Genomic DNA, 17861 nt, shown 5'->3' on the forward strand with positions numbered 1-17861 from the left:
CAAGCAGTGTATTTGAAGGGTCAGAGGAATAGTTGGTGAACAAAAGATGGGACACCTCAAAAGTCATCTATTACTCAACAAACCTCTTTATGTGAACGCCAGTGTTGGTTATTTTGGACGGTTTGATGTGAAGCAGTGTGGCAGTGCAGTAAAAGGATACGGTGAACACTTGCCTCACCCTCAGAGCTGTACATGTTAAAGTGGCACACAACCTTGGAACATGCAATGCCTTGAAACAATGCATTTTACTCACAGTAGGTCGTCAGTCCCATGCACTCTGACAACTGAGACAAATTGTACTAGTGCGAAGACGGCAGACAGCGCAATCAGGAACCTAGATAATCACAGGATGGAAAGGTACTTGCAGACAAAAACAAGTAAGTGGAGTTTTAATGGCTGAGGATGGAGTTTGGGAAGGGCAATTTCTTGCAGTGAGAAGAATTCTTAATTCCCTGTTGAAAAGTGAGGTGTCGATGGTAGAATGTAGATGGTCTTTGAACAATGACGTGTGAGGTTGAAAGTATCATTAATGGGAGGCTGCTCACAAACGTCTTTCATAACATGAATCACCTTGAGCCTCTATCGCCCAATGATTTATTGACACTGATGTCACACCCCAACATACTTTCTGGAAGCTTCAGTAGAAATGCAACCGACAGTACTGGGAACAAGTCCAAGACCCTGTGGACTTACTGTGGAACAGATGGACACAAGAGTATCTCTCACTCCTCCAGAAATGTACGAAATGGTCGAGGCCCAGAAGGAACTTTCCACCTGGAGATGTGTTACTGGTGGACAGTTCTTCCCCTGGCTACTCCTGGCTCATAGGCAAGAGCTTTTCAAACCTTGTCAAATGCCAGCAAGGTGGCGGGAAAAGCCAAGTTGAAAACACCAACAGCAAATTTATTCATAGAGCACCGTTCAGACACAAGGCAAGTCACAGTGCTTTACAAAGAAATAAAAGAAATATATCAAAGCAACCAATTAAGAATCTTAATGTCAAGCGATTAAGAAATACTTGAAAACCTCTCACATTCTGTCTCACACTCTCTCATCCTTTTCATTGGATCAACTTTACTTTGCGCTTTTCCCATTCGGGTATTTGGACTCCCAAATTGCCCACAAATATTACGTTCTCTCGTCAGAGAAGCCCATCCATCTCAATGTTTCGGGTACATACAGTATAGGCGACTGACTCTCTCTTGACATCCAACATAGAAAAAATAAATTTCTACATGAGTGGAGGAGCTCTACGCTGTGGTTAGTGCTCTCGCCTCACAGCGATTAGGTCTGGATTCAAGTACTGGCTGGTTGTTTCTGTATGGAGTTCGCATGTTCTCCCTGTGTGCGTTGGTTTTCTCCGGAGTAACCCAGTTTCCTCACACAGTCCAAAAACATGCATGTGAAGTTAATTGGTGATTATAAATTTCTCCTAGGTTTGAATATGAGTGTGTTTGGATGTACAGTATGTCACCCTGTGGTTGTCCTGTTTGTATAGTCCAGGCGTGTATAATGCCCATAGTGAGCTGGGATCGGCTCCGGCACCCCTACACAGTATTGAGCGGTATTAGAAGATGGATAGAAAGACAGAGAACAAGAATACTCCAGAATGGTCTTTAGAAAATTTGAATATTTACAAACACCTCTGCCCGCAAAAAATGAAGAATTCCACTTTTCAAGTTGACTTCTTTCTCACTCTCTGGAATTTCCATCGTTGACCTCAGACGTTCACTCTCGCCCATAAGAATATACACAACTTCCACAGCTGGCATCGGTGTTTACTCAACACATTCACGGATCGACTTCAGGCTTTCGTCACAGACTTGTTTTGTTTTTTCATAAACATAAAAGGAGAGTTGGAGCTTACACTGACACACAACTGCTCTGCTTGAAGAAGTGTGACTGATAAGAGCAAGGTTCACACAGCCTGGTACAGCGCCCCTGACATGTAAATCACTTCTCAGCCCCGTTGAGATTTTTGCAGTGAAAAGAGAGAAGCATTCTGTTTCAATCGCGCTAAAGACGATCTGCCCACCTGTGTGTAACACTTTAATGTGTGTCAGGAAGAAGAGTTTGTAGCCTCACTATCTGTAACCCATATTTACACTGCCGACACAATAAAACCGCCGAGGTGAGTGTGAAGTAATCAGGGGAATTTACTGTTAATGATTCACTTCCTCTGCTGAGCTTCACTTTCTTTTACGTATAGAAGAGACTGTCTATTCCTCCAGAGCGTAAACATCTGTTCCATCTCGGTGCAGCATTTATCCCCACCCCTGTATACTTCCTGCTCGCACGTGTGCAAAACCAAACCGCCCTCCTTCTGCCAGGGTCTTTCCCTTTTCATACGATGCCTTCCTCTTTTCAGAACACTTCCAGCTGACATTTTAGCCGTGGCTTTCGGAGGAAAGACAACCAGAATAATTAATCACACAGCGCATGTAGAGAGACTCCCCTGCCGTCTGTAGTTATCGAATTGAGTAATAATTATCAAGCTCATCCTTTCTCTGGACCATGTGGGACTCTGGTTGCTCGGCTGCACGTCAGTATCTCTGAAGTGTCTCGTCTGGAGCTGCTTTTCTGACCTTCCCGGACTCAACTTTGACAAACCCGAAGCAGCTCTGGAATGTGTCTGAAACTTTTCTTCAGCTGGACAGCTTTCTTTCACAAACAAGCGACGCATCTTCCTCAAACCGCAGGTGAGGTCATAACCGATTAAAGTTTTGGAAGTGAGAAGTTTGAGATCGGGTTGAGGGAGGCTAAAAGTTGGACAAAGTGTCCTGTTTCTGAACAAGAGTATTGAAAAGTTGTACATTTAGTTTAATTCCTTACTGTGACATTAAGGTAAAAGCATCTTGTTTCACAACAGCGCACTGCAGAGTGCACCACAAAACTGTTTGACAAGATGTGGAATATCTTGGGAATATGAAGCTGGATCAGGACATCTGTGAATCACTGCTTTGGTATTAGGGAGGGAGGCTGTGAACCATAAATTATAAGTTATTTCCATTTGGTTGGAAGAAGAAACATGACACACATCACCTTACACAAAAGACGAGAAGCAATTGTGCATTTTTAAAGTTCCACTGGTGAGACGTTTTCTCATTACAAGGCTGAGCTCGGGTTGTAATATTAACAAACACATTCTTAAAAAAGTTGTGTATAGTAGGCCTGGAGGAAGCCACTGGGGTCACATTGTTTCAAAACGTTTACCAAGGTCCTACTTTTCAAAGAAGAGCACAATGATAAAATTGGGGTTTACACATTTTGTGAAATTATAGTTTTTTGAATGTTGACCTTTTCAGATTGTTCTCATTGTTATTTACCCAGAAAAAAAAGAGAGCATTTTGGTTAAAAGGTGATGACACTATTATTTTACCAATCCGTCCAATGGAAAGTTTAATTTTGACTTTATGTTGCTCCTAAACTGAAGTGAGTTCCACTTGTTAGCTCAACAAGTAATGAAGAATATTGTAAAACACATGTGAATACTATGAACTGAAAGAGAGAAACAGGCCAACAGTTCGTAGGAGGGGAAAAACCAACTTATAGTTAGTCACAACAGCCAGACAGTGACTAAATAGCCAATGAATAATTTTGAAAAAGAGTATATGTGCAAAATGTTTCACTATTACTCTCTCAGATGTTTCCTTCCTTTCTGAATCTGTAACACACTTGCACACACTCAAGCACGCATATTCGGGCACACATTATCACTCTCTGAAGACGAGCTGGCTCTCGATGTTTCCTCCGTTATTGGATTTTCTGGACGTTAATGGCATTAGGTGCATCCTGAGCCGACTAAAACACCAGGGCCGCGCCTGGGAGGCAGGAACAAAACATAGAGCGGAAACAAATAGAGGCACAGAACAATATTTAGATGTTTTCCTACCAAATGATGGCATAGTGCTGAACATGAAACCCTGAAGCTTTTCAAATCACCTACTGTTGGCCTACACTGATTATAAACTCTGTGTCGTCTACATAACGTCTCACAGCATCGACTTGAACGATGCCCAACGTCATTCAGTTCAGGAGCCACACACAGGAGCATGACAACCTTCAACTAACAACCACTCCAAATGTTTACCTCAGTAATTAAGGCTTTTCATTAAAAATTGGAGAAGTTGACATTTTCGAATAAAAGTAATTATAGTTTCAACACGTTGACATGTCTGAAGACCAACACCTTCAATTTTGGTTTGTGTTTTCTCTTTGACTTTTAACTTTGAACTTCATAAGAGAAATGGGCTGAAAGATTTGAAACCCTCTGACTTCAGACTGAGCTGGCATGTTTCTACAAATGGACCCTCACAGCGTGGCATAGCTTTTAATGCTACTCCACGGCGTTTCCTGTTGACATTTGAAATCTTTATAGCGACTAGCGATAAATTTAGAGATTCTGGTGTGTTGAACACTGCAGTCAGTCTCAGTGGCTTCTGCAGCAGTCGAAGCTTCACCACTCCGTGTCCACGCTGCAAATGAATTCCTCATGTTCAAAGTTGCTGGTCCCAAGCCTGGATAAAAGACGAGTATTTCACATTCTATCTGTCATTTTAACATTTAACAGTACAGGACACAATTGACTTAGTCTTTTTGTCCATTCAGCTGCTCCCTTATTGCAGGGAGTCATTACAAGACAAAGCATTAAAGTTATGAAGTTATTTTGATAAGCAGTGGCCTATTTCAGAATTTACAATCTAACCTAAAATTAATATTTATCTGAATATCTGTAGGTGGCGATTGGAAGGTTGCAGGTTCGCTGACTCATTTCCCCATCCATTGAGGAAAAGATGACAAAATATCCTTGTGAAAGACCATGAATTAAGCTCAAATTGCTCCCAACTGTTGAATTGAGCACCTTGGGCGCCAGCTGTCACTGCTGATGTGTATGAATGGGATTCACAGCTTGAAGAGCACTATGCGAATGAAAAATATATTTGTGTTATTCCTAGTTGCAAACATTTGTACAAGTATACTATATGTGATATGAATAACAGGAGTTAATTTAATTGTGAAACTCTCTTTATGAGTTGTCATCACACAGGAATGAAGGCTTTGGCCCACGGGCCGGATGTTTCACACTAATGCGCCACACTGAGGAGCGAGTGGCTATTTTTCCCCATTATCTTTTGACATTTAGCTGCGTGGGCAGTTGTTCGTGGCCTTTCGGAGCCACTTTACTAGTCTCAGCTAGCTTTACATGATCGGTTATATTCACACATATAATCACGCACACGCTCACAAAGCAATGGCGATAGCCACAGGAAGGAACAAGGACACTTTGACAGATTGAAAGGTGGAGACAGGAATCCAATTGTCAAAATTGGGACTTGAAGATGACCCGCTGTCCTTTTGCAATGTATGACAAATAGCCAAAATGCGTTTGCTTGATGGGCAAGAATCACACCGACCGTTCTACTAGAAACAAACCTGATGATGCATCTACAAAGGGAATCCAGGAGGAATTTAATTGATTGTCATATAGTGCATGAAGCTCACATTAGTCATGCCTCAAGCTGCACAAAGCATTTACATCCGTCGTGTCTGCTGGAGACAAGCTACGTCGGTGGCTGTTACATTAGATTAAAGTAAACCATTAACTTAAACTCTCTGTCTGCCTCTGTGAGGATACAAACAAATTAACAATAACTGCTTGGATCTGACTGATATTCTGTCCCCCACAAATTCATTTTGAGCTGATAAATTGAGCTGGTTGTTGTAAAATGCAAATCCTGTTTTGCTGATACAGTCTGTGCCAACTCTGCCTGTCGCTCAGTTTTAAACCATGCAGGGCAATGAGGGCAACAATTTAAAGACCATTTAACAAGAGCAACATTTGCATATGATAATATGAGCTTGTCAGTTGGGAGCAGAGGATTCTCCATAAAAGTATATCAAATGGAAAGTGCCTTAAGGCACAGTATTCATAAATCCAGGACATTAACACAAAGAAATACATTTCATCATTCCTTCATACAGAGCCAGCTCGGGCTTTAAAGAGGGAATTCAGGTGGTCTCAGTTTCTATTAGAAACGTGGGTGCAGACCGTTATCCTCCGTGAGCATGACTAAGCCAGTCTGTTCTCTGGAGGGGAGCTTTGCCAGAACTCCCTCCACTGTGTGGAGCTAAATGGTCTCACATATGAAATCATCACGACACCCCCCGATGATATTATCCCCTCAGCCCGCTGAACCTCGTAATAGGCTGAGGGATCCAAAATGTCCAAGCTGTATTAGAAATATTAAGATATACAGCGGTTTGTTTATGTCACCTGTGGCCAGGGTGAGATTTGGTAAAAAGATTTCAAAGTATTTACATATTTTTTAGGTTTTTAAAGTTTTCTTCACTACATTGCGATCAGAGAAATATTCAAATATTTTTAATTATTACAGGTGTGATGTTCATGATTTGAATGCTAAAATTATGTAGAATGAAACAAAAAATATCAGTCCATGTGTAATAAATGTAATACACATGTAAGTTTGATAATAATTGATGGGAAATTGAGACTTATTCATTGTATTCTTTATTATACTTTTGAGATGTGCACGTGGTTGAAAATACTGCATGTAACCTGTTTTCACCTATTGTCAGCTGAGACTGGCTCCAGCATGCCGCGATCCTTAGTTGAATATAGTGGAATCGACGATGGATGGATGACTTTTAAAGTGATCAATATAACAAACGGAATGCAATGCAAAAAAACAACAGCTGTACCATTACTAACAAACAGTCCCATCTTACCCATTTTAATTTTGTTGTAAAGTCGATTCCATATCACTTTCAACCACTGTTGATGTTTAATCTGTTTAATTTATGCATTTTATATTTTGATGAAACCCCAGAAACATTTTAAAGGAAGAATAGACCAGAAGGGAGAAAAGACCCTTTCTTTTCTCCAGAAAAGCTAACACACATCTTGTGTTTTTGTTTTCACAGGTGAAGTTCTATCCAGGAAAGTGACAGAAAACTGAAGAAACAATGAACGCCTCCGTCACACTGACAATGACGGCCACAAACGCAACGTGTGTGACAATTGATTCAGAGGGAATCAGCACCTTCCTGATGTCTGTTTATATTGTGGCTTTTGTCTTCGGTTTGACGTTCAATGTGCTGACCCTGGGCCCCATTTATCAACGAGTGCGGAGAGAAAACGTTCTGGGAATCTTCCTGCTCAACCTGTCAATCTCTGACATACTCTTCATCTTCACGATGCCACTTTGGATGAATTATTATCGACAGGGACATCACTGGGGGCTCGGAGTTGAGACATGCAGCGTCGCTGGATTCTTCTACTACTCCAACATGTATATCAGCATCTACCTGCTGTGTTGCATCTCTGTGGATCGCTGCCTGGTGGTCACTTACCCGTTCCACTTCAAGACTCAACGTACATCCCGCTACGCCTGGGCTCAGTGCATCTCTGTTTACGTGGTGGTGGTGGTGATGCACATCATGGTGCTGATCTATGACAATCTCAAAGACGCCCACGACGACCAGCACAACAATGACCGCTGCTATGAAACTTACCCCATGCAGCCAAATGTTGCTCTCTTCAATCTGCTCCGAGTGGGCATCGGCTTCCTGCTGCCACTGCTCGTGTTGGCAGTGAGCTACTGGAGGGTGCTCGCCACTGTGGGCCAAAGCCCTGGTCTGAATGCTCAGACTAAGAGAAAAATCCGGCTGCTGTCCTTTGGAGTGATCGGGATCTTCTCCTTTTGCTTTGCTCCTTATCACATCCTCCTGCTCATACGCTCCCTTGTCTTCTACAGAAACAAAGACGACTTAACGCCTGAAGGACCTTACTGCCAGTTTGAGCAGAGTATGCACTTATACTTCTCGTGCGCGCTGGCACTGTCCAGTCTGAACTGCGTGGTGGACCCTGTGCTTTATGTGCTGGTCAGCAACGTGGTCCAAGAGAAGATGAAACATTGCTGGAAAGGACGCAGACAGTCAAAGACAGAGAACTGTGTTGTAACTTCAGCCAAACGAGTAAAGACCAATAATAATCTAATATGAACAAACAGCTGCATGTTTAGTGTATCTGTATGCATGTGTGTGTGTGTGTGTGTATACATATATACACTGTTATGCATAGTACTGTGACTTTTAAACTCAAGCTCTCATCTCTAGAGTTAGACATTGGGCAGCAGGTCTATTTACATCCAATAATCAGCCCTTTGTGTGTGGACAATCAGCCATCCTCTGCGAGCTACGCTGTTGCATTAGTCTGTCCTCCTGATCCCACTCGCATCCCTCAAGAAGAGGCTGCATAATGTGTGCATCTCAGGGCCGGGGTAATTGGATTGGAGTCCCTGGTTCTGCTCCTCAGAGAGTTCTTCAGTGGCAGCCACTTGTTCTGTTGTTGGACAGCGCTATAGTTGAGGAGCCTTGGCTTTTCTTTTTCTTTTTTCTTTCAATCTATATAATGATTGTGTGACCCTAACATATTTAATGTGCTCAAACTACAAAGCATGCCAAGAGAAAAGAGTTCAGTAGCGTGTCTGTGTGTCGCTGTCTAAACAACAATAAAAAGAGCTGAATGGACAGACAAATACACTACTAATTTATGCAGGTACTCTGGTTTGTCTCTTCCAGGAAATATGTGATGATAAATTTGGAATTGGATGTTTTTGGGAAGAAAAAAACACAACTAAAAGCGAGCAAAGAGCTTGGGAAATGAAAAGCACATACAGTACATGCAAGCACTTAGCCATTACCATTACCATATAAAACTAATCATTGATGCAGTCGAGCTGCTGGCCTTATGTGTCGAGTGGAAAAAGAGAGCAATCAGGTGTTGGTGTGCGCTCGCGGTCATGTGCTTGGGAGATGGAGAGTAGAGCGGCATTTCATTGGCATCTGAACTTGTGTTAAAATAATTTCCGGCAGAGTTTGCTGTCCTCATTTTAATATCTGAAGAACGCGAAGAGAATTATTCCGATGTACACGTTACAGGACAACGCAACCAGAAGAGAGGAAGAAGAACTGAAATAAAGAAAAGATGATACTGAACAGTGAAGTGGCATCATTAGTGTTTTTCTTGTGTCCATTATTCCCACAGTGGCTCTCTCTCATGCACCTATTGAGCTGTTGAACACATCAATACATCACCAGCTGAGCACTGAGCACACAGATAGATGTACCTTGAAGATGTCAAGGTTTGTATAAACTATTCTTCCTCCTGAAAAAAAGAAGACATCTGTGAACTTCTGAAATAGTTTCTGAAACACCACAATGATGTAATATAATATGTATTGTTCATCCACAGCAATTACGTAGTCATGTAATTGCTCCCTGGGTTTTTACCTCCGCCAAGGACGTAATAAAATCATTGGCATATATTTATTTGTTCATCTGTCTGTCTGTCTGTCTGTTAGCAAGATTGTGTCAAAACTACTGCATGGATTTTGTTACACCACAGATCGATATTAGGCCATGGAAGATTCCATTCAATTTTGGAGGTGATCCAGAAACTTTTTTTTTTCTGAGTCCAGGTCTACCTTTGGCGGACGTCAAAAATCTCTGATTGCTTTTGTTTCTGTTTGCAACTTAAAATAAGTACAGGCATTTTGTTTAGAAATATTTTACTGATACGCTCAGCATGAAAAAGCTGAGTCTTTCCAAATGTTTTCCTTGAAGTACAAACAAAAGTAAAATTAAAGATTTAGCTCAAAACATATTACACATACTGAAAACTGATTACTTGGAACTACAGAGTGTTTGGTACGGACTTTCTAATTGACAGAAATTGTCATCACAGTTTCATTACAGACAAATATTCCCTCGTGTTGACCTTATCCTCGAGGATACCTCGGTGGAGCACCCCTGAACTATCAATGGTTGTGGAAAATTACAGGAGATTGTTTGCCGTCTCTGCTGTTAGCCAGTTAGTCGACTGAGCTACAACCTGTATATTCTGTTCAGTTATTACCACCGGGAGGAAAGAACAACGGATACTTTCACAACAGAAAAGTTTTCCTACCTCAACCTCATTTTCTGTGTTGTTATGTAGCCCCATGTGACCTGTATCTACCGCCAAAGGATGAAGATGCTTAGGGACTCCGTGAAAGTTTTGAAACTAAACCTTTCCATGTGTTTTCCTCATGCTGTAGATAAAAACTGCAAAAGGAGCATATTTGTACTTGGCTATGAAACCTCTTCAAAAGGTCAGATTGGATCTTCTGAGGCAGTCAGGTAAATGGACAATTATTGGAATCAATTTGTTTACACTAATTTGTTAAACATTAGCTATTAACCTGTTCAAGCGTATTTTGCAGCAACTAACTAACTAACTAATCAACAAGCAGATGTTTTTCCCCCCCACCATATTTACCTTTTAACTATCACATGAATTACCTACAACTTCCTTGAGAGCTTCTGGGGAAGACCAAAAGCTTTTTCCAGACCACCTGAGACATACAGTATATTCTGAAGATCATGGATCGAGTCTGCTTCCTGTTGAACATGACTCTAAAGGCAGGCCTTTTTTTTAAAAAAAAATTATTATTTTTTTTTTTATGTGTAGCTACATAAAAATAAAATAATGTATGCTTAGTTCTCATGCTCTGTCTTTAGATTAAAGATTTTTGATAAGAGAGTAAGGACTGGAGATGGCCTTTCTTAACATGCCTTTTCTTCACCCTGTTATTTCCCCGCAAAAGTCTGATTTTGAAGCATTTGAAGAAGCATTCGTGGAAAATGTGTTTTGAATGCATGTTTAGAAATGTTAAAGTGCAGTCAGCTATAAAATTAAATGTGTACTCCATCACCCTGTGGTATCAGGTCCACGATATTAAACTTCCATTTTCACTAGACTCAGCTTTCAATGAGCTAAGTCAGGCTGCGGCCGGACTCTGGGAGATCAATACAGTTTCAATGATTAGCTGTTATGACTCACAGTTCCATAATGCATTGTAAGTCTAAATGCAGGCTATTCACAGACATTATTTTTAGAGTTCAGTCACATATTGTGATATGTACAAAACCACCTCATTAGAAATTAACTTTTGACTTCCTCTATTCTGATGAGCAATCACTGTTAATTGCGTCATGTTATTTCTGAGTTGCTGTTCTCCTGCCGCGTCTTCGGTAAGGCAACAAATATTGATAATCAAATTCAATTTGTCCTTAATTTCTGAGGCATCAGTGTTTACAAGAGACCCCAATCCACAGTGGTTTATCACAACTGACAACTCACTAGCAACAGATAAGACAAAGGCTTGAACTTTGTTTTGTATTTATGACGGTGACTGCCACAGGTGAATGAAATGATCCTATACACAGAAGTTTCTGAACTTTGTGCTTTTTCTTATCATCCACTTGACCAGAAGTGGGTCAAATACAAAATACAAGTACATTGTTACTATTGTAATGTGATGATTTGGTAGTTGGCTGACTTTAATCAGGAGTACACAGCAGGTTGGAGACAGATATTTCCTGGATTAGTCTTTACTGTAGTTCACACGTGTGCTTCCTGTTTGTGTTTCCTGGTCATTGATTGAACAACTACAAAGTTTAAATTGAATTAAAGATGTCTGAAAGTTAAAAATGTAAATTCAATCAACCACCTAACTCTGTTAGGAATACTTCAAATACACAATAATACTAATACTAATACTAATACTAATAAGAATTTTGATCACTCTTCTTTTATCCTGATTGGTAAATTATGTTTCACAAGACGTTTCCTCTTAAATGAAATCAAAGTTGCGTTGTGTATTGTGAACGTTATTACTTCTGTACTACAGTACATCACAGTACATTACTTTTCCTTGATAGATTAGTTCTTCGACTTTCAATTTTGTTTGTTAAAGTAAAAGTGTAAGTAAATAATGTGAATGCTTGTGCCAATTCTGAACACAACATACCGTGGAGCAAATGTTTCCTTTTTTGATTTTTGATTTTTTTTTTTTAAATGATGTTAGGTCATTTCAAAGTCAAACATTTAAAAGTGGTTTGCACAGTGGTGTAAAGATAAGAGGTCTGGCCTCACATTTTGATTTTTCTGGTTTGAGTCCAGTTCGTAGGTACTCTGGTTTCCTTCTCCAGTACAAACAACAGGTTTGCAGAGTCCCAGTGACTGTGAATCGTCTGTGAATGTGAGTCTGTTTGACTGTCCTGAGATACATTTGTGTCCTGTACAGGGTACAGACCTTATACAACTGACAAGAAGATGGAAATCTGGTGGCTCTAGAATAATGAAAACAAAAATCACTTGTTACTTTTTCTTTTTTTTGCAATAACTTCAATCTATTTGGTTGATATTTCTCCTTTTGTAGCAGCGCTAAATTGGGTTTTAAGTGGATCTGATTGATGCTGCAAAGGTTTGCTCAAGCAATTCAAATGACAGCTTTTAGTAATCGGTAATAGAGAGTTGTGCCTCAAGTTTCCAGCAAATCATTGCTTGCTGTGTAGCTCTGCCTGATGGCAATGCCTCAACTAAGTGAAAGTTTCAGAAGAAGTCAGATTGTTATTCTGAGCAAAGAGGAGCTTTCTCAGCATCAAATCATGACCAGACTAACGATTTCTGTGGGGATGGTCTAAAACACTTTGTGGAAACTGGATCAATTTTATCTGAAGCAGCGCTGGCTACAAAAGTGACCACACGCCACCAGAGGATCAATTCATCCAACTTTCTTCACCAAGAGATTGAAAATTCATGTTTTATGAGCGATGGAGAGTTTGATACAAAAAGAATGGAAGACTACAACCCGTGAGAGTCCAAATAAAGAGCCTGGCTACGGATGAGTGGGAACCAATGAACCACTCAAGACCAAGCGCTTATGTTAGTATTTCACTGTGGATGGACATTTAAAGTTCCATTTATGGGTAAATGGAAGTTGTAAAAAGAACTGAAAAGGTAAAGATGTCTCAGTGTGTCGAAGCCAAACGGACAATCTCAAGATCTGATAGTGTGACTGGGGCTTTTCTTGCCTAAATCCACCAAGACTAATGTGAAATATTGTGATTAATAAACATATCAGAGTATATATTTTCTTATTATATGTAACCCTCAAATTGAGCATTCATCCATGTTCTACACTGCTTGTAAAGTGGGGTGAAGATAACATTGGATTTAGATATAGCAAAGAGGAGCAACTCATTGATTTTAGACAGAACAATGACTTGCCAGAAGAAAGCATCATTCGCAATCGAAAGATCACAATTGTTGGCTTCTACAAATATCTTGGCGCTGTGATTGACTCACAGCTTAAATTTGACATGAGCACTGAGTGGATTGCCAAACGGGCGTCAACAAAGAATTAATTTAATGTGGAAACTAAATTCTTGAAATATCTTTGACACAATTTTATGAAAATTGTACCATTCTTTTGTTGAAAGCCTTTCAATGTTTTCCTTTACCTGCAGGTGTAATGGGCTGTCTGGGAAAGAATAGAACAGCTTCAACAGCATCATCAAAGTGTGCTCCAAAATTAGTTTGAGCTCCCCAAAGAGACGGGCACAATCCAGGAGGAACAAGTAGCTGAAAAAGCAAAAAGATTCATCAAATTAATTCTCGCTCATGCCTCGTTATTATATGCCCCGAGACGTCCTTCATTCCCTCAGCCATTAAGCTAATGAATACAGACCACACCTAATTTAAATGACTTTTTAAATGACCTTTAAAATACTTTTTTTTTTTTTTTGGAACAAGGCATGATCCATCCATATTCTACGCTGCACTGCTCACCATAGGGTCAGTGGCTGGAGCCGATCCCAGCAGCCGGAAAAGGGCAAAAAGCTGAGTTGACTCTGGACAAATTTCCAATCCATCAGAGTGCAGACACAGAGAGAAAGGCACAGGCCAGGACTCATTTACACCAAATTAGAGACTGTAATTCACATACCATCTGTTGAACTGTGAGAGGAAAGTCGCAAACATAGTAGAACAGGCATCCTCCTCCACACAGATGTATGATGTATTTAGTCAAATGAGACAGTTTTCAGAAAAGTACCCATTTAAAATGCATGAAGGCAATTTAGTCACAAGTCACGACACCAGATATAAAAGTTCAAATACTTGTTTATGCTAATAGCTAACCAGCCAATCACATGGCACCAAGTCAATGTATTCAAGCATGAAGACCTTCTCAAGTCAAATCCAGGTGATTTAAATGACTTTGATCACAGTGTAGTTGTTGGTGTCGGGTGTCGGAGTGTTTCAGAAACAGGTATTTGACTGTGATTTTCATTCACAACTATTTCAAGGGTTTACGGAGAATGAAAAGAGAAAAATAATCAGTGAGCCGCATTTCTTTCAGCAAAAATATCTTGTTGATGCCAGAGGTTGGGGGATAATGGTCAGGCTGGTTCGACATGATAGAAAGGCAACAGTAACTCAGATAACCTCTTGTTTAAGAAGACCATGTGTTGACCGTCTCAGAACTAATCAAACGCTGAACCTGGTGGTCAGCTGGTGAAACACGGAGTACAATTCATGCATACTGAAATTAGATAATAGAAGACTGATGGTCTGATGAGTCTTGACGTCTGCTCGTCTGTCACATTTAGACGCTCGGGTCAGAAGTTTGCAGAAACAACATGAAAACATGGATCCATTCTGCCTTCTATCTGCGGTTCAGGTTGCTGTGGTGTGACGGTGTTGGGGATCATTTCTTGGCACACTTTGAGCTCCTGAGTGTGAACTCAACATTGTTTAAACTTGACAGCTGTCTGATTATTGTTCCTGACCATGTCCATGCCTTTCTGACCACAGTGTACCATCCTCTGACAGATACTACCAACCAGATACCACACCATGTCAAGAAGCTCCAACCACCTTTTTGTTTTACTTGATAAGTTCACTGGACTCAAAACACCTCCATAGTCACCAGAACAACTTTGGGAGGTAGTGGAATTGGAGATTCATGTCATTAATGTTCAGCTGCCTAATCTGCATGTCAACCTGCACTTGTTGCTCCTTGTTGAATGTATGCCAACAAGAATGAAGACAGTTCTGATTGTGTAAAGGGCTCCAACCAATTAGTAACAAGGTAAATATAATATTTTGGCTGGCGTGTGTGTATGTGACCCACTGTTCTACTAAATTGCAGGAATTTCATACCAATATATGACAATAACTGGATTGAGACTGTAGCATTTATTTGCTTCTTGCTGCCTGAAACCAAAATGTTTTTAATTTGTCTTCGTAACCATACAATTACTGTCAAAGTGCCACTGTAGCCCACATCCAATTCTGATGTTGAAGCTGAAGTGACACAAACACCACATTGCAAAAGCTTGAAGTTAAATCTCTCAAGTCCATCCCAAAGAAAACACAGACGCTAAATTGATGGTCGACGTGAATGTGTGTCATTATGAGTTATTGGGATTTGCACACAGTCGAGCTGGGACTGGATCCACCCCTGGAACCCAAACTAGTAGAAAGTTAGATTGTTGAAAATGAATTGAAAAGTTGCCACAATTCAACTAAAATGTCCTAAAACTAACATTAACTTTAAAGTTTTATTAAACGATCATGACTTCCAGAATAATTGACTGATTACTTTTCTGCACAGCTCATGTTTTGCCATCTGAGACATCTCAGGGCTCATTACTCATCAGCTTCAGATAGGATGTGTCCACGCACGCACGCACGCACGCACGCACGCACGCACGCACGCACGCACGCACGCACGCACGCACGCACGCACGCACGCACACACGCTAAAACAAATGTGCCAATTTCTGTTCCCACGGTTTCAATTCAGGAAAAGAACTAAGAACTGAACATAACATGTTATACAAAAGCACTAAGGTGTCGGCTGGTTCTTCATACATTTCTGAGTTTTCACACTTGTGTGTCTACTATACATGTACAATAGCGAAAGCCAAAATTGGATAGACTTTTTTCCTTTTTTTCTCATCGACATTCATGAAACATTCATAAACAATATATAAGGTTATTACAATAATAACTCAGTAATTCAATTGATTTGCATGAGTCACTGAGTGATTTATTAAAATGTGTAACTGGACAGCAATAGTCATGGAACTCAGTCATGGAAATTATGTTATATAAGCCACTCAAAACATTAATTTAGTTTGTCTACTCTGTTTTACTCTGTACTGCATTACTTTACATTACTGTAGCAACCTGCTACTACTCAAAACACAAAGTCATTCAGTGGGAAAGGCTCATCCAAATAACTTCACTTATGATGAAGAAGACTTTTAGCTCACATATTTCCACTATAAGGTATGAAATGTTGGTCCATATGCTGCACATACATTTTGGTCTGTTAAGTTAAACTTTCATTATTAAAATCCAGTGTTTTTTTGACTGCACATGTTCGTTGATGGCGATGATGATGCATGTTTCAGCAGTCAAGCAAGGGATTTATAATCTAATGACAACAGAGCAGCTGATATAATATAAACTACGAACACGTGGGTAATAGGAAATAGCTCTTATGAAGGTCAGCTAATGTATTTTGTAGAAGCAGCAAATACATTTCATAATTTTTTTTTTAAAGCATAGACTAACTTTGAGGGATATTTTACAAAAGAGATTTTTCTTTTTTTTTTACTTAACAGGAATAAATTAGTTGCATATCAATTTGGCAGTATAGTAATTTGTAACGTTTTAACAAGGTTATTTTCAACACTTATTGTGCCATTTGAATTCACATATATATTTATGACAGGCTTTTCATAACAGCAGGCTGTAAGAGGCCGAGGAATAATACTCCATTATTGAATTTTACACCCACAGTGTAATCACATGCTTTCCTTCTGCCACAAAAAAAATATATTTTTCCTGAGTGGTCAATTATTTTATGATGAGTAATCACTCTTATGATGGTAATATACAATATGTCATAGTCATTAAAATTGTGTTTTTGTCAAGTGAATAAAGATGTCAATCAGAATCTGTATCAGAATCACTTTATTAATCCCTGAGGGGAAATTCTTTGACATAGCACCACATAGAATGAAACGGATAGTTTCAGTAAAGTTAAATAAGTAATATTAATCTAACTGCCTATATAAACAAAGCCCAGCAGTGATGATATAGCAGAGCAGAGTGAGTTTCATAAGCAATACAACACACACTATTTACAAGGAAGAGTTATGGTCTTATTGCCACAGGAATGAAGGATCTCCTGTGGCGCTCTGTTGGGCACTTTGATGGAATGAGTCTGTCGCTGACGATGCTCCTGCTGCTGACCAGGACATTCATGGAGGGTGAGAATCATGGCTCACGACAGACCTCAGTTTGGACCTGATCCTTCTCTCTGAGACCACCTGTACAGAGTCCATTTCCGCCCCCGCCATGTTGCCTGCCTTTCTCGTGAGATCGTTGAGCCTGATGGTGTCGGCCACCCTCAGCCTGCTGCCCCAGCATGCAACAGCAAAGAGGGTAGCGCTCGCCACCACAGACTCATAGAACACCTGCAGCATAGTGAGGCAGATGTTGAATGACCTCAGTTTATAGGGGCGGCTTCGGCCCCTCTTGTAAAGGGCTTCAGTGTTCTTCACCCAGTCCAGTTAATCATTATTGTGCACCACCGTCTTTGTCACATTGAGCTGCCGATGTTTTCTGTTCACACCAAGTCACCCCTGCTGATACGTCCAAATACTGCTGAGTCATCTGAGAACTCGTGGAATTTGAATTTGAATTTTTGAATTTATTTTTAGGGAAAGCCCCTTCAGATGCAACATCTTGTTTACAAGGGGGACCTCTGGAGAGGCTTGTGTGCTGTAGCTGAAGTCCATGGTGTAGAAGGAGAAGAAGAACAGTCCCCTGACGGACCCTGCTGTTGCTGACCACACTTCCTGACAAACAGTCCTGCAGGTGCACTGACACTGACACTGACACTGACACTGACACTCAGCCTCGTTTGAATACGTTT

The 17861-nt window shown here is 40.4% G+C and overlaps 1 protein-coding gene across 1 annotated transcript; it reads left to right on the plus strand.

The window, feature by feature from the left end:
- The first annotated feature begins 2330 nt into the window (after positions 1 to 2330).
- Positions 2331 to 9346, plus strand: gpr184 (G protein-coupled receptor 184). Its single transcript, XM_080459787.1, has 2 exons — positions 2331 to 2699; positions 6943 to 9346. Exon 2 carries the CDS (start codon positions 6985 to 6987, stop codon positions 8020 to 8022), a length of 1038 nt encoding a protein of 345 aa, XP_080315913.1. The 5' UTR covers positions 2331 to 2699; positions 6943 to 6984; the 3' UTR covers positions 8023 to 9346.
- The last annotated feature ends 8515 nt before the right edge of the window (positions 9347 to 17861 follow it).

The sequence above is a fragment of the Lipophrys pholis genome, assembly GCF_963383615.2.
Source record: "Lipophrys pholis genome assembly, chromosome: 3".
Lineage (NCBI taxonomy): Eukaryota > Metazoa > Chordata > Actinopteri > Blenniiformes > Blenniidae > Lipophrys > Lipophrys pholis.